General features: G+C 33.3%; 1 protein-coding gene across 1 annotated transcript in view; it reads right to left on the bottom strand.

Annotated features, from left to right (window-relative positions):
• Positions 1 to 24,187, bottom strand: part of LOC145285922 (ADAMTS-like protein 2) — a 525,770-nt gene that overhangs the window by 388,661 nt on the left and 112,922 nt on the right. Inside the window, exon 2 of the mRNA XM_080134423.1 lies at positions 10,325 to 10,431. Coding sequence (XP_079990549.1) covers positions 10,325 to 10,431 — 107 coding nt within the window. The remainder of the gene's footprint in view (positions 1 to 10,324; positions 10,432 to 24,187) is intronic.

The following is a 24,187-nucleotide window of genomic DNA, read 5'->3' as shown; positions in this document are numbered from 1 at the left end:
CTTCTTTCTTAGAACTGCACGCCTGTGGAATTGTCTTCCGTTTTCCTGCTTTCCGGCTGATTACAATATGGTTGTGTTCAAGTCTAACGTAAATAAGTTCTTGATGAGCCGTTCCATATAAGTTATCAAATTTACCAAATTTTCATTACTAATGATTACTATATTGTCCAATTTCTACTGTACACTCTTTAACCCTTATCCTTGAGTGGCCTCTGGGCCTTGATAATGTGGTGATGCCTATGTAAAAAAAAAAAACTATAAACTTTTTACGCAAATATTATGCAAGTATAAATCGTTTAAAATGTCTGCATGAATATAATTACATGTAATAGTTAACTAAAAATGATAATCCCATTAGAAAACCGAAGCAACTAATAGGAAATTAATTTAAAATGAATGGTTTAACTAATATGCAAATTAGCTAGATCTTTTGCTAGTGAATGCAAATCCAAAACCCATATATAAGAAAATTGTATTTTCTTTTTAAATAAGTAAAAAAGAGGAGTTTTAATATGAATATCAATACACGCAAAAGAAGAAACGAATTTATAGGAGCATATATATATATATATATATATATATATATATATATATATATAATGGGTTAAGAAATTCCAACGAAAGAAAGATGTATATTTAAATAAGGGGGTAGTCACCAACAATGTGTATTTTTTTAATATTTTATTATTCCGTGTCTTGTTTTTTTCATTGAGAATTATGTTTAGATCATTGTAATAATGTTTTTAAATCAATGATATCGTTTTTTACGCGTTTCAGACGTTCTGTGAAGCGTCCTCTTCAGAAATTATTTTCAAAATGTGTTGGAGATGTAAAATTTTGCAATTTCGGAGTTCATTTGAAGTGTTTCCAAGGGGTGGAAACGTGTAAGTGTCTACTATTCATTGGAATGTTCAATTTTTATTACTCTTTCATTGGGCTGTGGCGAGTCGGCTGTGATCACTCCTGTGTTTTGAAAATAATTTCTGAAGAGTACGCTTCACAGAACGTCTGAAACGCGTAAAAAACGATTTCAATGATTTAAAAACATTATTACAATGATCTAAAGATAATTCTCAATGAAAACCCAAGACACGGAATAATAAAATAATGTTAAAAAATACACATTGTTGGTGACTACCCCCTTATTTAAATATATATATATATATATATATATATATATATATATATATATATATATATATATATATATATATATATATATATATATATGATTGTTGAGCTGGATTAAATCCGACGATATGAAATAAAATGGAGGTGGAAGGTCCTGGATACTCAACGTTTCGCCCGATTTATGCGGGCTTCTTCAAGAGGGATGGTCATTGACGACAGAGTCGGAGGATTGGGGCTATATATAATGATGGAGGAGAGCAGCGTGTTTTCCTTATGTAAATTAGATGTCATATATACATGTATATACATTTTATGAGAGAAAAACTAATTAGAGTAAATTAGTGTAGTGGATTACGTCTAAAAGATAAAATATCGTAGAGATTAAAAATTGTGTTTAGAAATATAGCGGTGATAGATTAAATAAATAAAATGACACGAGATTACGAAAGAATCTTCTTTTTTTTTAAATTAGAAATAATTGAATTGGGATAAAATAGCGCAGTAACTTAAAAGATGGTGTCTAAAAATAAGAATAGGAGGTGATTAATTTTATTTTTATTTTACTTATTTACTGTATTTTATCATTATCTATTTTTAGACTCCATTTTATCACCTCCTATTCTTATTTTTAGACACCATCTTTTAAGTTACTGCGCTATTTTATCCCAATTCAATTATTTCTAATTTAAAAAAAAAAGAAGATTCTTTCGTAATCTCGTGTCATTTTATTTATTTAATCTATCACCGCTATATTTCCAAACACAAGTTTTAATCTCTACGATATTTTATCTTTTAGACGTAATCCACTACACTAGTTTACTCTAATTAGTTCTTCTCTCATAAAATGTATATACATGTATATATGACATCTAATTTACATAAGGAAAACACGCTGCTCTCCCCCATCATTATATATAGCCCCAATCTTCCGACTCTCTCGTCAATGACCATCCCTCTTGAAGAAGCCCGCATAAATCGGGCGAAACGTTGAGTATCCAGGTCCTTCCACCTCCATTTTATTTCATATATATATATGTATATATATATATATGCGTTTGTGTGTGTGTGTGTGTGTATACACGATGATCGAATTGTTAACAAAAACAAATTCGTAAAGAATATCTGATTACTGATCTGAGTACCGATTAATGTCAACTCAAAGTGAAACTGCTCGTTGCAGAGTTAACACAGAAGGTGCCTATAAATTTTATTGTTTTTAGTAATACTATTCCGCACATGTTGTTTTTATGTGTGTGGAAACACCACTTATTTTTTTCAAAATTTGTAAAGCACCGCCTGAATATATTAAAAGTAGCGATTAAAAGTGACATGGTCGGCTAAACAAATAATCTCTTTTGAAAAATTCGTGACGAATATCTGTGCTTGAAACCATGGTGCGCAAGTTGGCAAAAGCACTTTAAATCGCTGGTCTAGTCAAAATCTTGCATCTTGTGCAAACAATAAAAATTTATACGAAAATCTCGTTATCTTTTTACGAGTTTTTTAGCAGACATAACTTTAATTACGTCATAAAATCATACGTATATCCAACGCCGGTGTGAACTTTCCATTTCTTTTTCTTCTTCACTTTTTTAAATGTATCGCGTTATTTATGAAAATTAGTCCCATCGTAAAAAAAATTCTGGAGTCTCAACAAACCCAAAATAATTTTTTTTAAGTACTTTTCAAGAGTTATTATATTCCAACACTAAACGATCTTTGTTTTTTTATGTTTAGTTTTATCAAGACGTGATTATCTAAAAGAAATAAATGGGATAATTATTGCGGCTTTGCGCATGTGTGTTTCCTCTTTAAAGCTAAAATGTATACTAACTTTAGATCCCTCCCGCGTCCATTTTGTTACCAATTACGATTTGATTCAGAAATCAATTCGACATAGCAAGCACTTTCACGACAGAGTATCGGGAAATGCCGTATAAACAAGTGAAGTATGCATGGTCCCCCGTGAGTGCACAGTAAACGAGGCATAAAAATATGACTAAGTCCATCATTTGGCCCCACTCTATATAGCCCCGAAAGTCCCTAGAGAACGTCAAATCCTTGTGAAAATGAACAAACTGCAGTTTTAGCCCTTAACATATGTAAATTCAGGTTCTGCGCCATGCAAAAAAAAAGAAATGACTAAGTCCATCATTTGCAGTCCTCCATTTAGTCCCAAAAGTCACCAAGGCCTTAAATTTATTTAAATTTGAGTTCAACATCATGCAAAACTGCTAAATAGGCATACACTAAATGCTTTGGACTAAAAGGGTAAATTAGTCCCCAAAATGGAGTGTTTTATTAGCCCTAAAACAGACCCTGGGGCATACCCAACAGTTATCGCGAAGTATAAACAAACAAAAGTATATAGAAATTAGTTAATTACAACTTTTTCAGAAGGTTTTATAAAAATCCAAGGCATTATTTTTTTTAATAAGTACAAAAGTGTCAATTTTAACCATTTTAACCAAAAAGGCACCTCGAGAAATTCGTTCTGTTACTTTTTTTTACTCATGTCATGCGTAATGTTTGTGCAAAGTTTTAAAAAAATCCAAGGCGTAGTTATTCAGAAAAATGTGGGCAGACGAACGGACGAACGGACAAGGATGAATTTAGAGGTCCACTCTCCTTTTATCGAAGGAGCAAAAATGACGACTTTATTTCCAATTTAATAACGTTTTATAATAATAAAATATAAGATTTGTGTAGAATGAGATTCAAAGTTTCTAACTATTTAATTGATAACTGAACAACCATACGTATATGGCTTCTGTTGCCGGATCCGAATCTATCGACTGGAGTTAATCGTGACACCCTGCATGATGATTCCCGAAAGGATTAAACACTAGTGTCTGTAGGTATTTAATAATTTCTATAGTAAATAATTATGTCAGCCCCTTTAAAACCTCATTTCTTATCATTGAGCACTTTCAGTTGAAATAAAAAGTCGCTCAATTTAGTTCTTATGCTCAAATCATCATATAATGATTATATCACTCTAACAGACGTTAAAAAGCACTAAAAAATAAATGTTTAAATTTCAATAGCGTTTATCGCAGTTAACGATAGTCAAATAAATTAGGTTCTTGCTGATGAAGCCAAATATGGCTTCTGTTAGCGGGTCCGAATCTATGGATAGGACGAAACGAAAAAATAAATAAATAAATAAAAATAAAATGAAAAATGTGGAAAACGTGTAAGTAATGTATTTATATTTCCTAGTGTCTAAATATGAACAACGTGTAAATAACCCATGTAATTTATTTGTGTCTTTTTTTTAGTGTTTAAAAAATCCGGCTGTATTACAAAGAAAGAAACGATGTTAAACTTGCGGAAGAGGAAAAACGGAAAGAGAGAAGAAAGAAATAAACAAAATGTAAAGTTCGTAGAAACAGAAACAGAGGATAGTTCATAATAAATAAATAAATAAAAATGAAAAGAAACGGTTGTGAACTTGCCGAAAAAGAGAGGAAACACGGAAAGAGAGAAGAAATAAATTTGAGAAAGGGAAAGATCGGGAAAACACAAAACAGATGGAAGATACATAGACCCCCCCCCAAAAAAAAAGCCAAGTATTACCGAAGAATGCGAAATAAAACGGAATTGAAGTATTATAAGTTTTAATGCGCTGTAAGGAAATGTAAAGTTTTTTGGTTTGTGTTTGTTTTTATTTTTAACCAGCGTAAAAGTTAGCGTGGTGCGTTTCACCCTAATTGCAGTCCAATTTTTATGAAATCCTAAACCGGCGTTCGTTCTTATTTGTCTCTTGTGAATGGTTACGGACAGTGTAAATGAGTGGCGGTGGAAGTATGGATTTTTAGGAGAGAGATGACTTTACTACTTCCATTGATCGTAACCGGTTTTGGCAGTGACCTCTCACCAGATATAATATAGGAAGCTCCGATCTGCGAGTTAGTGGATAGCTAATATGCCTATAACACCTCAGATATCGTGATGCAGTTTGTGCATAGTACATCTGCATAAAACGTCTAGATTCTCAATCCTATTAAGGTCAAAGTCAGATGAGAAAATGAGTTTATTTTATATATATATATATATAATGAACGAATAAATGAACACACACACTTGAAGCAAACATACGTTTCATGTTTGCTTCAAGTGTGTGTGTGTGTGTGTGTGTGTGTGTGTGTGTGTGTGTGTGTGTGTGGATTGAAAGACACCGGTCAGTACTCAATGGCCACGAGGAATGTTTTTAATTTACTGACTGCGAGACAAATATACTAAATTCTCAAGTAACTTATGCTGTAAAAAACAAAAGATGGGATAGATAAACTTAAAAAGGGAATAAAAAAGATGTTGATTATCTTCAAAGACCTCACTTATCCTCTCCCGGCTCATAACCCCTACCCATGTTACATTCTAATTTGTAAACGAAATAAGAAAATGTTTTTGTTTGAAATATCAATTATCGACGATAATTCTTGGCCTGAAGACGAAATACCCCAACGCGGGTAATTACAGAAACATATATGCACATGTGTAGCCATCAATGTTTGTATAAATAAATTTAATATACCTGCTCTGTTCAATCATTGAGCACTCTTTGGTAGACACATGTTGTTTCATTGGATGTACTTCTAGGAAACTCAACTCTACTGGCTAAATATATATATATATAGACATACATATATATATATATATATATATATATATATATATATATAGTAATCCACATACAATACTCTTTTGCTGTATCACAGGTTATCAGTGCGGCTAGACAGGCAACTATCTCAAACCAGGATCGAAACCCGACCGCCCGTGCGACAGTCAATGGTTTGAACCATTACGCCAATAAACAGCTGCTGTGTGCGCAGTGAATTAACGATGTTTTTACATCGTTCAAATACCTAAGCTCGATTTGTTTACACAAAGAGCATCGATTTTACTTTTTGTATTTAATATTTAAGTTTATGTATGTGCGTGTGTGTGTGTGTGTGTGTGTAAAAAGAGAGAGTGAGAGGGAGAAGTTATAAAATTATTGCTTTAAATTTTTTTCCAGCTAATTTACCAGAGAAGTATTTGCAAATTGCGTTGTTATAAAGTCTTAAGCATTTAACGTTCGGGTGATCTCTCTGTTGTAGATATGAACAGTGTACGACTTTAAGAAATCAACCCGTGCGATAGACGTGCGTCAGAAGCAGAGATGCGTCATTGAAATCCTCCATGCAGAAAAAAATCATTCACCGGTTCCTGTTTAGGATTTTTTTTTTCGGTGTCAGAGATGTGGGTGACGAAGCGCGCTCCGGGAGGTGATGCACAGATACCACCCCATCGATGGCAAAAGTGCATAACTTACAGATGTTCTTTAGTGACTATGTAGAAAAATAAATTCAGAACAAATATCAGTCGCCATTTTTAATGATTCAAGCCTAGTCCCTGTAATTTCTCAACTACTTTCTAGTTAAAAAACAAGATGCCTTCATTTTGGAACGCCATTCGTACACACACACACACATACACACATACATATATATATATATATATATATATATATATATATATATGTGTGTGTGTGTCTCGTGATACGGGGTTCGAATCGTTCGACTGGTATTAATCGTGACACCCTGAACTGAAGATTCCCGAAAGGATGAAACACTAGTTTCTGTAGGTACTTAATTATTATAGTAAAAAAAATAATTATGACAGCCCCTTTAAGAAATTCATTTCTTATCGTTGAGCACTTCTAGTTGAATTAAAGTCGGTCAATTTAGCTCTTATGCGTAGATCATCGTATAACGATTAGATCACTGTCTGACTGACGTAAATGAACATTTAAAAAATTAAGATGTTTAAATTCCACGTTATTTCAAGCGGTTAATGGTAGCCGAATGGATACAGTCTCCGCTAATCGATCCAGAGATGTCTCGTGATACGGGGTTCGAATCGTTCGACTGGTATTAATCGTGACACCCTGCACTGAAGATTCCCGAAAGGATGAAACACTAGTGTCTGTAGTAGGTATTTAATTATTATAGTAGAAAATAATTATATATATATATATATATATATATATATATATATATATATATATATATATCAGGGCATCCGGCTTTTTTCGATCCTAAAGTACGCTTAAATATAAGATTTAATTCGTGCAGATTTCCTATGTATAATTATAAAGCTAATTCTCCTTTGATTATTATATTGTACCCAATATGTAGTTGCTATTATAAAGTAGAAAATATGACTTTAGTACCAATAGTTAGAATCGAAATCAAAACATTTAGCCCCCACTCCCAGTCTTAGTTGTTTCTGCTTGAGCTATTGTCATACGGATAAACAATAGCTATAAATGAATTGACCTTAACGTTTATTTGCGCATGCGTACAAGAACATTTTAGTCAACTTACGCCTGCCAAGTTTTTGTTTTGTTTCGTTTTTGTTTTGTTTTGTTTTTTGTAATTCCGACTCTTTAGCAGTTATATTTACCGAATAAAAACCATAAAAACACAATCTACAAAAAAAATGCAGTATTTTGAACCGCTTTGCGCCGCTCTGCAACCTTGAACTTCTGATGAGATGCACATTTCAAAAATGGAGACAAACAGACATACTGAGTTTTATAAATTAGATTTCGAACTTGTTGTATATAGCTGCACGTAGTTCTAATCCCTAAGTTGATTTTTAATCGAAAATTACTTTTTAATGTTTTTGGTTTAAACTAACATTAATTAACATTTTCCGCGTTTTAACTATTTTCTAACCTCAAGACAGTATTATTGAGAAGATGGAACCTGCGTTTACATGTGAACAGGCCATGATTGTGAGTTGTTGTGTATATTTGAGGTAAAAGTATCTCAAACACATTTACATTTACCCAGAAGAGATTTTCAGAAAGAAATAAACGAGATAATTATTTTGGCTTTGTCCATATGCGTCTTATCTTTAAAACTAAAATGTATACAAACGTTTTCACCTTTCTCACGCAGCCATTTTGCTACCAGCCAGAATTCATATCGGCGATTAATTCACAGACTTAAACGTGCGACGGAATATAGAAGGAACGACACTTTAATTCCAAAACGTGTTAAGACAGTTGCAGACAGAATTCCTAAAATAACAATACACTCTCTTACACAAGTGAGAAGGCTGAACTACTTGTCCAGCTGTTCGCTTTCAACTCTAACTTAGATCAGAAAAACAACTTCCTTTTAGATTTCTCTTTGCGGACATAATTTAAACTCGAAAATTAGCAAATTAACCCTTTTCATGTCCATGAAATTGAAAAAACAAAATTCCTGTCTGATCTTGTTCCTGCTATATTAATATATACTCCGCTGGCCTAGCACTTGTCTTCTCCAACCACCTCAACAAATGCCTTGTTGATTCTTGGTTCTCTGCAGCCGATACTCATCTCTGAGAGATGAGTATCGGCTGAAGAGAGCTTGATATGGGTAACTAAAACGGTCCCTAATTATCAGGTTTGAAACCGACGGTGCCGATGACTTATCTCATCTAAACTCTCTGTAAGTAAAACAGAATATATATATAAACTCACACACGCACACACACACACACACACACACACACACATATATATAAACGAGTATTTAATAAAACTTCACACACACACACACACACACACATATATATATATATATATATATATATACTGGTTAAGGGGGGGTTATTTTTAAGCAAAAACACAACACGCAAAATCATATCGCTTTTTCTTTCAGATTTTTATACCGACATCTCACCAGTGTACTATTTTATGCGACATTTTTGACAAAGATTTCTACGTAATTTATCTTATTTCTTCCTGAACAGACTTTCAAAACGGCCCGTAATAACTAATAATGATGGACAATACGTTTCTCTTGATGTCTCTGATTCACGGTAAAACAACTAATAATATAATGTGTTCAATCAAAAATTAATGTAACTCATGACAATATTTCTATTGGTGTTTGTGAGACAAGAATATGAATGAAATGGTTAAAGATGTTTTCCAGTTTCCGCGATATAATACAATTTGACCCTCATACCTTTTTGGTCGTCTTCCTGCTTCTTTTATAATCAATTACCTTGCAGCAATGTCAGTGAAAAAAGCTTTGAAACTTGATTAGGCCATCACTTACACTCAGACTACAACGAGACGCTTGAGACTTAATTTCACCAGGTAAATATGAAAATGTTGATGGACCTGTTGGTATATCCAATAAAATTACGCGGCTCCAAATCTCGTTTCTCTAACTATCCCCTTCAATTTTGCCGTAAGTTCAAGGTAAGTCCAGTTCGGTAATTAACTAATCTCTTTTAATTCGGGTGACAGATTTTTTTATTTATTAACGATAAACTGAACTATTGAGTGATAAAAAAGCTGCTTTATTTGCAGGTAATTTAACAAACATACGAGTAGCTTGATATTCCATTACGGTTACCATCTAATCCGGAATATAATCTTTGAACCTAGTCACACATGCGTCAACTATACAGAATTGCTCCGCGTTGAATTTCGTTCTGTTGTCATGTCACAGAAAAGCGTCACATTTGGCTTCTTACGACATCGGCTACCATAAGTCAAACCATTTATTTAGTCAACTTAGCTCGAAGACTGATCTCATCCCGCTTTCTGTGTCTTTTAGATGTGTACTATCAGCTTTTCGCTCTAGAATATCTCAAAACCAACGCCTATATTTACTTGATCAGATGTCTAGGAAATAATGTCAACAACAATACTGCACGACAGAAATATCAACTCGATAATACAGTAGGTGCTCAACAGAGCTTGAATCAGTTATTCTTTCTGTAAGACATTCACAGTAAGCAGTTGTCTAGCTTCCAACACCGCAAAGAAATTGTTTTTCTTCTTCTATCCACGTAAAACAACGAAAAACAAAGATTTCAATGAGCTTCTTTCTAATTTGTAAATTCAACGAGACTACTTCTCTTCTGACTACACCATACTCATCTTCAAGATTAATGTGAACAAATAGTTGTCAATTTGTTGTCTTAGGAAATTAGATTCTTCAAACTCCACGCGTCGTTTCCAATATTCTTATAGTATTAATCTAAGAAAAAAATCTTATTAACCTCGAGTGGTTTCTGGTCTTGTGAATCATTAGCGTAATAAAAGATCTGATAATATGCAAGAGTTAAAAACGTGTCACTATGTTTTAATTAACGAGAAGAGGTGAACGAATATATGAAAATAAGTTTGTTTACTTACCCGAATTTGTAACACGTTCTGTGTCGTGACTTCACGCCAATTCCACACGAGCGACTGCAGGCCGTGAACGCGCTCCATGCACTCCAGCGGTAATCCAAATCATAACCCTAAAAATGAAAAAAAAACACATGATGCAATACTAGTTCAACTTCCTGTTCAATGACATATACATAATACACAAAATGACATATACATAATACACACACACAATACACAATGCACACATCTAATACACAATGACATATACATAATACACACACAATACATAATGCACACACAATGCACACACATAATACACACAATGACATATACATAATACACAGAATGACATATACATAATACACACAATGACATATACATAATACACAAAATGGCATATACATAATACACACACAATACACAATGCGCAAACATAATACACAATACACACACATAATACACACAATGACATATACATAATACACAAAATGACATATACATAATACACACACAATACACAATGCACACATCTAATACACAATGACATATACATAATACACACACAATACATAATGCACACACAATGCACACACATAATACACACAATGACATATATATAATACACACAATGACATATACATAATACACACAATGACATATGCATAATACACACAATGACATATACATAATATACAAAATGGCATATACATAATACACACAAAATACACAATGCACAAACATAATACACAATACACACACATAATACACACAATAACATATACATAATACACAAAATTACATATACATAATACACAATGACATATACATAATACACACACAATACACAATGCACACACACAATACACAATGCACACACAAAATACACAATGCACTCACATAATACACGCAATGAAATATACATAATACACAAAATGAAATATACATAATACACAAAATGACATATACATAATACACACACAATATATAATGCACACACACAATACACAATACACACACATAATACACAATGACATATACATAATACACACACACAATACACAATTCACACACATAATACACAATGACATATACATAATACACACACAATACATAATGCACACACACAATACACACACACATAATACACACAATGACATATACATAATACACACAATGACATATACATAATACACACAATGTCATATACATAATACACAAAATGGCATATACATAATGCACACACAATACACAATGCACACACATAATACACAATGGCATATACATAATACACACAAAGTACACAATGCACACACAATACACAATACACACACATAATACACACAATGACATATACATAATACACAAAATGACATATACATAATACACACACACAATACACAATGCACACACACACAATGCACACACATAACACACAATGACATATACATAGTACACACAATAAAGAATTTAGAAGCATCAATCTCTTGCTAAACTAAGTCAAGTGCAAACGTCAAGAACAACCGAAAATCAAGTATAAAATTGATCTTTAAATGGCGTGTGAAGATGGAGTAAATATTTGGATGGTTGCTTTTGTTTTACGGCATATCAGCGCCTTTTGTAGTAACTTAATGTCTAATCCACTTATTTTGAGCTAAGAATTATTTCGTAAAATTGTGATTTAAATTTTTTTTTTCCAGGGAACATGATTGAGTTATGCAAACGGGGAAGGCAAAAAAAAGAACAATAAAAAAAAAACAATAAATTCAATGCATTTTAAATCAGGAAACCAATATCTTTAGGCAGCCTGATCCAATAGCACAAGATCGTGTGATGAAGTTTACGCCCGAGTACCTCGTTAAATGAAATGGAACAAATAATGATCTGGCCCTTTTCTCTAAAAGGAAGCAAACTTAACTTAGCTGTTGCAGAAATCAATATGTTAACAATTAGAAAATTCATTTACAAAAAAAATTAATTACATAATTGAAAATTTTTTTCTCCGATTAAGTTTGGCGTCAAAAAAAGACCAATTAACGGTTCTAATCATCGTTTACCAAAAATACAATTAAAAACGAGGACCAATCAACAGATTAAAAAAATGTTTCAGTTAACATTTACTATAAATTGTATGATGGTAATATCAAGAATTTTTTTTGTTTTGTTTTTTTTTGTTTTTTGTTTTTTGTTTTTTACAATAATAAGGTCGGCATTCGCGCCAGACGTTCATAAACACTAAAACGCGGTTATTTAAGAAATTAAAAAATATAAGATATTCGTATTATTTAGATTCATCGCACTACTGCTTTCATCTTGAATGTTATTTTAACAACGTTTCGGTCGATGCAACCTCCGACCTTCGTCAGGTGTATCTTCTTCGAACTCGAGAATGTTTCTGTCGAACTCGGGAATTTGGATAGAATTTTGAGCGGAACCTTTGTTTACTTAAAGGAGGGTATCATGTTCTTGTTCCGTCAGCCATGACTGGATAGAGATGAGGTCCTAAGTAATTCTCAAATTGTATTTTTTGATTGCCCATACTGAGAATTGCACCTTCAACAATCAGGAGAATATCACTTTTACAATTGACCTGTGGCGCAAAGATTAGAGTACGTGGAAAAGTCAATTGTAAAAAGTAATATTATCCTAAAGGTTGAAGGTTGAAAGTTGAATTTTCAGTGTGGGCGACTGAAAAAAATACAATTGCGAATTATTTAAGACCTCTATCCAGTCATGACTGACAGAATAAGAGCATGCTACCTCCGTCAAGTAAATAAAGGGTTCCGTTCAAAATTTCGTCCAAATTCCCATGTTCCTAAGAAACATTCACGAGTTCGACAAGATAAACCTGAAGAAGGTCAGATAGTTACATCGACCGAAACGTTGTGAAAACGATACTCAGGATGGAGGCAGTAGTCCGATGAATCTAAATAACACGAATATCTATTTCATTTTTTTAATTTCTAAAATAACCGCGGATTCGTGTTTATGAATGTCTAGCCTGAACACCAACCTCATTATTGTAAAAACAAAATCTCTTGATATTACCATCATACAATTTTGCGTAAATTTTAAGTGAAACATTTTTAATCTGTTGATTGGTCCTCATTTTCACTTGTATTTTTTGCTAAACGATGATTAGAACTGCTAATTGGTCTTTTCTGACGCCAAACTTAATCGGAGAAAAAAATGTTCAATTATGTAATTAAATTTCTTGTTATGAATGTCCACCGCGAAGATGGCAACAGTAGTCCGATGAATCCAAATAATACGAATAACCAACCCTAATTTCTTAAAATCAAGAAACCTCTAATAGATATTCTGCTATTTGTGCCCGGAAGAAAGTTTCTTTGTACAAGCCTGTAATAGGTGGATTTCGTAAATTAGTGTCCCCCGCCTTCCAAACCATTGGTTGGTTGGTTGGTTGGTTGGTTGGTTGGTTGGTTGTTTCTGTTTTACAACATATCAACCCTTTTCTGGTTATTTAATGCCGAATCCAGTTACTTTGAAGAAAAGTTTTTAATAGAATAGATTTTTTTTCCAAATAAGTTTCTATTTAACCCATAGTTGGAACCCTAACAGGTACTACCACTCCGGGTCAGAGTGGATCTGGGAGCAATGGCAATTAAAGGGTGGTTCCACACTCCCCAAAGCCCGTAATCTGGGACCTCACCATCGGATATAGTTTAAGGTCATATCCAGGACCCCAAACCATTGGAGAGAATCGATAAGCGTTAGAACGCTGCCATATAAAAGTCGGGGCACGCTTCTGTATTGTTTGCAGCGATTACTGTTTTTCTTTGTGCCGTTTCCTTTGATTGGCCTAAATAAATTGTTTTGGAGAAGGCTTGCATTATATTGATATAGATAAATACATACATTACAATAGAAAAATGCGAGCATGAAAAGTAATATGGTTAAGCTTAAACGTGGAAAAGTAAAGACGATTTATTGTGGGTCACAGGAACTAAAGTGCATCATTGCTCATTTGATTGAAGTAAAAAGTTACAGAGATAAACTGCAATCCTCGACCTAGGACGTATTTGTTTATATCGATACACTACTAGTTTGTTCAGTAATTAGATTAATTACAAACATGAAAAAATTAAATGCAGTTGAACCTAAGCACCAGGATATTTTTCATAATGTCATTAATTTTAATAATATCATTTTCATAATGTCATTAACTATCTATCTATATATCTATAAAAGTGAACGTGTCTTTGTGTGTGTCGGTGTGTGTACATTTCCCTATGCAATAACTCTGTGAATTTTCAGTCTACAGAGTCGAAATTTGATATACAGGGTACTGAGATTTGGGAAAATACTTGTGATCGGTTTTCTGTCAGAAATTTGGTTGGTAAAAGGTCACAGTTCAACGATTCGACCCTTGGGAACTCTACCAAACTCCTCCGACAATTTTGTGTCTAAACACTTGAAATTTTAGATATAGGTTCTTTTGACATGGATCTGACTTAATAACTTGAATTGAGCTCAAAATAATAAGGTTTAAGGGGTCATAATAGGTTTTAAAAAGTGACCTTTTTTTTGTTTTTGGCTCAACATACACTTTCAAACACCTGGGCAACGCCGGGCTGAAATGCTAGTATATCTATAAAAGTGAAAATGTCTGTGTATGTATGTGTGTGTGTGTGTGTGTATGTGTGTGTGCATTTCCCTACTAAATAACTATGTCAATTTTCGGTGTACAGACTCGAGATTTTACAGAAGGTTTGTTGAGATTTGGGAGAATTCATTTAATCAGTTTTCGACCAGAATTTTGGCTGTCAAGGGGTCAGAGTTCAACGATTTGACCCATGAAACCTCTACCAAACTCCTCCGCCAATTTTGGGTTTAAACACTTGGAATTTTAGATGTGGGTATCTTGAACGTGGCTTAACCTTTTTAATTCGATTTGAGCTCAGAACAATAAATGTTAAGTGGTCAAAATTGGGATCAAATTTAATAAAATATTTTACCTCTCAGCCAAGTTTTCGTCTAAACATTTGAAATTTTATATAGTGTGCTCAAGACATGGAGAAAACATTTTAGTCGGTTTTTGGCCGAGGATTTGGCTGCCAATGTGTCAAATTTTAAACGAATGGACCTTTGCAGTCTCTAGCAAACTATTCAGACAATTTTGGGCCTGAATATTGTAAATTTTAAATAAAGGGTATTCAGACATGCAGCAAGCTTTTTAATCAGTTTTGTGACGAAAATTTGCCTGCCAAGAAGTCACAGTTGAAAGAGTTGGGTTTTGTAGACTCTACCAAACTCCTCAGCCAATTTGGGGTCTAAACAATTGAAAATTTAAATGTAGGTTACCTAGACATGAGAAACATTTTAATATATATATATATATACATATGCACATAAATTTACGAACAGTACATAGGTCCCGAGCAAAGCCGGGCTGACCTGTTAATATTTAATGATATAATTTTCATAATACGATTAATTTTAATAATATCACTTTTATGATATCATTATATTTAATATCATTTTCATGATATCATTAATTTTACTAATATCATTTTCATAATATCATCAATTTTAATAATATCACTTTAATAATATCATTAATAATATTATTATTATTTTCATAATATCCTTTGCACGAAGTGCCTTAATTAATTTTCCAAACATTTTGTACAAGCATTTAAAATGGTCGTAGACTCTTGAAAATTTATAGTGTTATTGCTATATATCTTATGAGATAACTGACTAATTTTTATGATTTCAGGTTCAAATAAACAGCTTCGGCGGCGAATAAAATACCCACTTCATGATTGTCGCAGACGCTGGATTTCAAAAGTGCAATGTGGACGTGACAGCACTTAAAAGAAAGATATACAAGAGAATTCTGTTTTAAACTTGTATAAAAATCCACAGAAACGTATGGAATGCTCCATACTGCTTTTGGACCATCTCGCATCAGTATCCGTGTTTGAGTGACATAAGAAATTCAAGGAAGGCAGGGAGTAAGGAAATTAGAATACCAGAGTTTATTGGCCAAATAAAGAATTTCATGGATAAGGACAGAGGTGTGTCTATACAGACAATAAGTGCATAGTTTTATGTCAGTGTATTATTTGCGAGGAACTGAAGATGTGGAAGATTTGTGCGAAGTTTGCCTCAATGCATCAGTTCATAATTTAATCCTTGTCACAAACTATTTGGTCAAGATAAGCATCAATGGAGTTCCTCGCCCGCCCTATAGATCAGATCTTGCTCCCTGTGACGTTTGGTTATTCCCTAAGCTCAAAGAAAAACCCCTTAAGGCCGTAGTTATGAGAGGAGGAGATGAAAGTCGTTGTGAGGTCTTCAAGAATTTGTTTGAGAGATACAAGTGCATTGCAGTCGAAGGAGATTACTTCGAAGGGGATTAATGTTTTATATGTATACTATCAGTAAGAGGACCCATACGAAAAAAGTTTGGAAACTTATTGAAGCCATTTACAATTGGTTGGGGAAGAGTGGATTATTTTTTTTTTTCGAAGATTCCTATAAAAAACAGACATTTTTACTTTTAAATAGTTTAAACAAATCAAAAACTTGTCGCTATTGTGAGAACTAAAAATACCTGTACACATTTGAAATTATGGGTATTAACGTTATGTTTGTTATTTTTTTGTAGGTAACTTCCAAATGTTCTTGTGTCAAAAGCGACCTAAATTTACTTCGAATTTGAAAATCAGCACAATAATATCAACATCGTGACAAAAAGATGTTCAGGACTTTATTTTAACATTTCTTCGTTTTGCATAGACAAATGAATTCTCTAGGGCCACCGATGTTCAGAACGTCTAGAGCGATTTCCTGATCTTTGACGCTGAGTTCGATTCGGTGATAAAAATACTGCATCTTTAATATTGCAGTAGATTATATAGATTTGTCGCATTAAATACTCCACTTGGTAGATACTTTATGGTTATTTATTCAAGACAGGTTTTCTTTATGTTACGTACATAAATTGATCGACTGTCACGTTGCTATTGTGTTGGTAGTATTTCCATTGATGAGAGATTAACACAGAAACATGGTTCAATAGCAAAGTATCGTAATTAAAAATACAGAGTTTTACCAATTGTAGGAATTATAAATGAGACACAAAGATTTAACAATGAAGGAGATACTATTAGAAGAGCCTTAAAAGATTATATATATATATATATCATCAACCTACTACCAGAAAATCTCAACTGATAGAATCGTCCATCGGCCAACACTTGGTCGATAAAAGGAGTGCGGTCTTGTTTTCTCTCCGGGGTGTTTTTCTGTTTTGTACCGAGGATGCACAAAGTTCCACCTGTCTGTCCTCGAAGCACTTGCCATCATTGCTAACCCCCCTACTTTGTGCAAGCAGAGAAACCTCCGGCTTCAGGTAGAATTATTTGGGTAGTCAGGTTTTTTTGTTTTTTTTTCTTAACCTCCTCTCCGCTCTTATTCCATATCACTACCAAATATTCTAAAAAAAATAATAATTTTCAGACTTATGACCCTTGAATAATGTTTGTCTGAACGAAAAGCGCTTTGGGTATATTTTAACGATCGTTTTTTAATCGACTTATTTATTTCATTGAATATATATATATATATATATATATATATATATATATATATATAACTACTTAATTTACTCACAGAAAAGTAATATACGAAAGTATAAATTTATGCGTAAACTTTAAGTATTTACTTCAAAAGTGCCCAATACGTAGGTAGAGCTAGTAAGTAAGTTATAAAATATATATGGCGATTAAGTAACACTAAATATTCTGCGTTTAATCCACTCTAGGACACTTCAGGCTTATAAGCGCATAAGCCTGAAGAGTCCTAGAGTGGATGAAACGCGGAATATTCAGTGTAGTTTAATCGCCATATATATTTTATAACTAACAGAATCCTAGAGTGGATGAAACGCGGAATATTCAGTGTAGCTTAATCGCCATATATATTTTATTACTAACTAACTAACTAACTAACTAACTAACTATATATATATATATATATATATATATATATATATATATATATCATGTTCACTTTTTACAAAGCATATCGAAACTTGGACGTAAGGGGCTACTATTTGGGGCCATGACTAGGAAAGATTAACAAGATATTACATTTAGGTTACATTTATACTTCTGCATATAGGTACAGTTAGGGAGGTAGGCAGCAGGAAGGGAATTCCAAAGTCTAGCTGTTCGAAGGAAGAAACTATTAGAATAGAAAGCTTTCTGGTATTTAGGGACATCAACAGTGAAGGATTGAGATCTTATTGCCTAGCGGGTTTGTCAGGGATATCTACGTCGAGGGGGTACAAGTGAAACGAGTTCATCAGAACACATTCCATTATTTGTAAAACAAGCACAATGATGCAACATTGCGGCGATGAGACAGTGCTGGAGCGTAGTTGATAAAGTGGAACCGATTAAATAACAACTCTTTTTGGTATTTATCAAAGAAGGAGAGACTAGTGGTATATATATATATATATATATATACACACACAGCCACACACACTCACACACATATATATATATATATATATATATATATATATATATATATATATATATATATCATTATTCAGACCTGTATTACAAAGAGGGGGTTGCAAAAAATGAGATGTGGTGTGAGAAGAAATACAAACTGAAACAGAGAGAATATTCAGTAATAATACAAAGAGGGGTTGCAAAAATGAGTTGTGGTGTGATGAGAAATACAAACTGAAATAGAGAGGAGAGTTTTAAATATAATCTTAAAAAGCTAAGATACAAGTTAGAAAAGCATTTTATCCAAGGCATAAAAACATTATCTTTCATCTAGCAATTAATAATATAGATATAAAATTTTCAATTATTTTATTAAGTGCAACAGAATGTACATTACATAAAATAAATCCAAGGTAATTTTTTGATTCAATTTAAATTAAATTTTTATACCTTACTTTGTAAAATTTATAAAAGTGCACTATGAAGATAAATAAATTTCTAATTAAATCTTATACCTTTATTTTTTAAGCCTATAGTAAACACATTTTGTTTAATAATTTTCTTGCCTTGAATGAGATACTTTTCTAACTTGTAATCTATAATATAAAGCTGATCGTGTGTGTGTGTGTGTGTGCGTGTGTGGTCACGAATGGGCTCCTATATGTTTGACTATTTTAAAAACTGATTACATATAATGATAGAAGATGTATCGAGGATCAGGAATGGGTCTGTTTGATCTGGCAGAACGGTGGTTCATAAAAATTGTGGGGTCTGCGTTCGCGCCTGGCCCCTTAAGTATGGAAACAAAAAATTAAAAAAAAAACGTTTCCAAGGGTTTTTGATATAGATGTGCATACGAATACTTTGATAAGTATGTTTCAACTTAAATAGGGATGGTATAATAATACTGTGGGGTCTGCGTTCGCGCCTGTACTCCATGGAAATATGGCACAAACTTTAACAAAGACTTTTCATATCTATTTGCGTAAGTATACTTTGATAATTATGTTTTAGTTTGAAGAAATATGGTATAATAAAATTACTGGGTGTTCGTTCGCGACTTACCTCCATAGAATGTAAATATGTCACAAAGTTTTACAAGGTTTTTAAAAAGGGGTGAGGTTCCACAATAGCACCTTTAATTTAATCTTAATTCACGTTAGCTTTTATTTATTATTTTTAGCTGAATCATATTGTGTCGAATAAATTCACTTCATAAATTCACGTTCTTATTAAAGTGAAAGCCAAAAAAAAAGTCGGAACTTTAAACAATTCTCGACACAAATTTTGCATAAGTCTGTTTTTTATTTCTTTTCCACTTGCACGTAGAACTCTTTCGAAAATAGATAAATCGATAAATAATAAAATAAGAACGTTACTTGTTATCGTGTCGAAAGAAGGAAACCCCTTACTCACGTGATTACGTGTCTTTTTAAAAAACATTTACATAACCTTTTTATTTTTATTTTATATATCTGTTTAAGCTTTTTTTGTCAGTTACTAGGAGGAATTCAGTTGTTTACAACCCTTTCTGCGTGTTCTTTACATTACAGTAGTAAAACCCTGAATACGACAACGCAATACTACACCGTTCAATACTGTAAAACTGAAACGAAACTGTTCTGCTTGACAAGGGGCGCCATTTTCTTCTTATTCATATTTATATCGATTCTTTGCTTTAAAAAACTAAAGTAATTACGTGTTTACTTTTTTAATATCCCATTTTGCTCTTTCGGATTATTTTACTAAAGTAAGTAAAGCTTCATTATTTTTCAAAACTGTTTTTGTTTCTTTGTTTTTCGATATTTCGTCGATATTATTTAGTATGAGTGTTTAGCAGAAAAGCCAACAAACAACTACCCGAAAAAATAAATATACAAGAAATAAATGTTACCATAGTCAATAAAAGTTCAGTTCATGTTTTTTTTTGTTTTAAATAGTTTTTAATGCTCTTTACTTGAAATAATTTCAGTGAACCGAAATTAAAACGAAATTTGAGGCGATAACTACTTAAATGAATTTTTATATAAACTACACATGCCATAATCGAATATTCCTCAAGCACAAAATAACGGAAAACATTAAAATATGTTTATAAATATTCCTTATGTTGACGAAACTCTTTTAAATTGTTAACACAGAATGCTCAGGTGCCCCTCCTTCAAATTGAAAACAAGGCTCTCCATTTCAAAGTCACTGCCATTTTGATTTTTTTAAACCGGTTCGTGAATTAAAAAAAAAACTTTTTACAAACTACTTAAAAATACAAACCAATGAACTTTTCTACCATAAAAGTAACTTTTATTGACTATGGTAACATTTATTTCTTGTATATTTATATTATTATATATATAACATTTTCTCTTTGTAAGGAACTATCATTTTGTTGGTCACTCTTGGCTACGAATGGAAACAAAGTTGATATAAAAAATATTTTCGCGAAAATTATCTTTACTTTCATACTATTTTGCTTAGGGTAAAATCTTTGAGTATCAAAACCTACCTCTTTACAACCCCCTCCTTTTCATAACCTATCATACTTTCATCAATCACAGTCCATTTTCTGTAGGCTGTTTTTGAACCCAGTCAACGACGGGTACTTCTGCTGGTATATATGTAAAATTAAAAACAAACAAGCAGATAGGCTTTCACCTGTCAATTTCCCTTTATAAACGTCAACTTAAGACATTTGTCACTGTCTCTCCCCTCGTGGCCGACATGGTTAGGTCTCATGTTTTCTTTCCATTTCGTTTCACTATCGCGTCAAGTCTTTGGGGTTCAACCTACCTTCATACTAAAATTGTTTTACACCTGCAAACACACGATCAACGTTTTTTGTTTTTTTCTTTTTAACAGGGTTGTTTTGATCTGTTTCCCCCCCCCCAACACACACATATTTCTAAACACCCCGGCAACGCCAGGTACCCCCCTCTAGTATTGAATAAAGTTCAGTTTCATTATTAATCGAATTGGGTTCCTTTTATTTTCTTTTTTAACATGCTATAAATATCTTCTTTTTTTTAAATGCCCTCATATAGTATTGACAGTGATAGTTTGACAAATCTTACCTACATTGCCCTCAGGCATTTTCCAGTTAACAGGCCTTCTATATCGTGATGAAACTGAGCTAAACTTGATTAAAATGACGGCTAGACAAGATTGTGTTCACATTGTACTTGAAAACGATTGAGCTTGGAAGAATAAGGTAATGTATTCTCATTCGGCTTTGTTGCATCACTATCACGGCAAGTTGCACAAGTGTCGTCCATGTGACAATTTCGAATATAACATAATTATAATTGTCATTAGAAATCGACTGCGAAAATAGTTAAGAAATTACACAAAGTATCGCTATTACAATATATAACGTAAACAGAACAAGATACGTAGTTTATTTGTCCTATTTAACTTACTAATAGCTGCATTTAAAAGGGCTGGTAAACAGCAAAACAAAATAAAATAAATACAATCAGCAAAATTTCAGCTAGAATTCGGCACTGTCAACTTTCTCCCTCAACTTCCAGCACGTGTTCTCCCCACTGCCTCTATCAACCATCATTTATTAGAAAACTGACCCTATTCCATTTGCATACGTGTGCAGTGGAAGATGAGATATCGTGAGATTCCACGAGACTACACCTTATAAATCCATTGCTGCCATCTTTAATCTCTCCCCCCCCCCTCTCTCTCTCTCTCTCTCTCTCTCTCTCTCTCTCTATCTCTCTCTCTCTCTGATCCCATCCGAAGGTAAGCTGTATAACCGCACAACACACACACACGCTCGGGCGCTTTCTTCTTTGATTATTACATTCAACTCTACAATACCTATACCTAATAATAAATCAATGTAATTATCAGATTATTGATGCTTTAAGTAAATAATAATGGTTTTAATTTTTAACTGTTTTAAATATGTTTATCGTTAATACTATATCAAGCTCTGCTCAGTTTGAAGTACGCTGTCTATTTCGTATAGGAATAATGTTTTCTCACTTTCCACGCTTGCTTTCGACCAGTTTACCCTCTGGCCTTATTCAGGTTCTTGTCCAACTAATTATCATTTCTCTATTTCATTGATTCGTAGATTAGATTTTTAATGTAATCTACGAGATTAAAAGACTATTCTCTCGCGTTGTTCGGTTCCCATTATATTTGTTGTATATTAATGAATTTTAAATGAGCAGGCATCACTTAAACTCTGAGGAAATAATCTAACGCATTAGATGGTCTTCACCATATTGGAACAAAATGAATATTTATTTAATAAATATAATAGATAAAGAAAATGTTATAACTATATAATGCACTGGAGTAATCTATAAATATAAAAGCGAAAATGTCTGCATGTATGTATGTGTGTTCGCTTTTTCTGTATGTCTACAAAAGGCTTTTTTCACAGAAACGATCGGTCGGTCGGTTCACAACTTTTTAAAACTTTTTATATCACATATAAATCGGTATATCTCACAGTTAACAACGAAGCTCGCCTGTCTATTAAATTTGCTCGATTTTGGGAAGATAAATATTCAACATTTGTCGCTCGCCGCATGTGGGTTAGTCTTTTTCCTATAACATCTTGGGAAGCGTTCCCGCAGTAAATGAAATACTATCCCGCAATCAAACTTGACCTCATTAAGTCATTAAAACGGGCACCTGCCAAATCCAAGTAATTAAATATATTCAAACGTGTTTCCGTTAGCATCTCGCGGTAGGGGAATGGTAAACGTCGCACTTTTTTTTTTCACACTTTAATTTACAACTTTGCCTCAACAGTTCGGGTTCGATCCTCATACTGAATTTTTTTAACCCCAACACACACATCCAAACACCCGGGCAACGCCGGGTACCCCTCGCTAGTCATTGGATAAAGTCAATATTGGGTCAAATCATATACAGCATAATCACGTTAACACACCGGTTCTTGCCAGATTACCGAAGTTAAGTAATAATGAGCCTGGTTGGTACAAAATGAGTGACCATTTCGGAATAGCAAGCGTTGTATTGAGTGGCGACACAGCGCTATTGCCAAGGAGAAAGATGCCTCTTTCCCTCTGCTAGTCTGTGGGAGACATCTGGACAAGCTCGAGAACCCAGCCCCGCGATCAGGGCAACGAGAGGTCATGGGAAGCAGGTGACTAATGTAATACAGAAGCAATCAGGAATAATTCTGTTCATGGTTTCGTATCTCGTTGTGCTGGGCAGGAGATCCCTTTGGGAACAATCGTCCAGTATGAGCACTGCTCGGACATAAAGAAACTGCAACCTACTGTTTGTACAACTGCAGAGAAAGCTGTAGTAATACATCATAAATGATGAGCAACAATGAATTCATGAATGCCTCGAGGGAGATAGATAGAAAGATAGATAGATAGAGAATCATAGCTGAAAACAC

Source organism: Euprymna scolopes, chromosome 10 (genome assembly GCF_053919585.1).
Source record: "Euprymna scolopes isolate OS-2025 chromosome 10, ASM5391958v1, whole genome shotgun sequence".
Lineage (NCBI taxonomy): Eukaryota > Metazoa > Mollusca > Cephalopoda > Sepiida > Sepiolidae > Euprymna > Euprymna scolopes.
The sequence above is the reverse complement of the archived record's forward strand: the minus strand, read 5'-3'. Positions and strand labels throughout refer to the sequence as shown.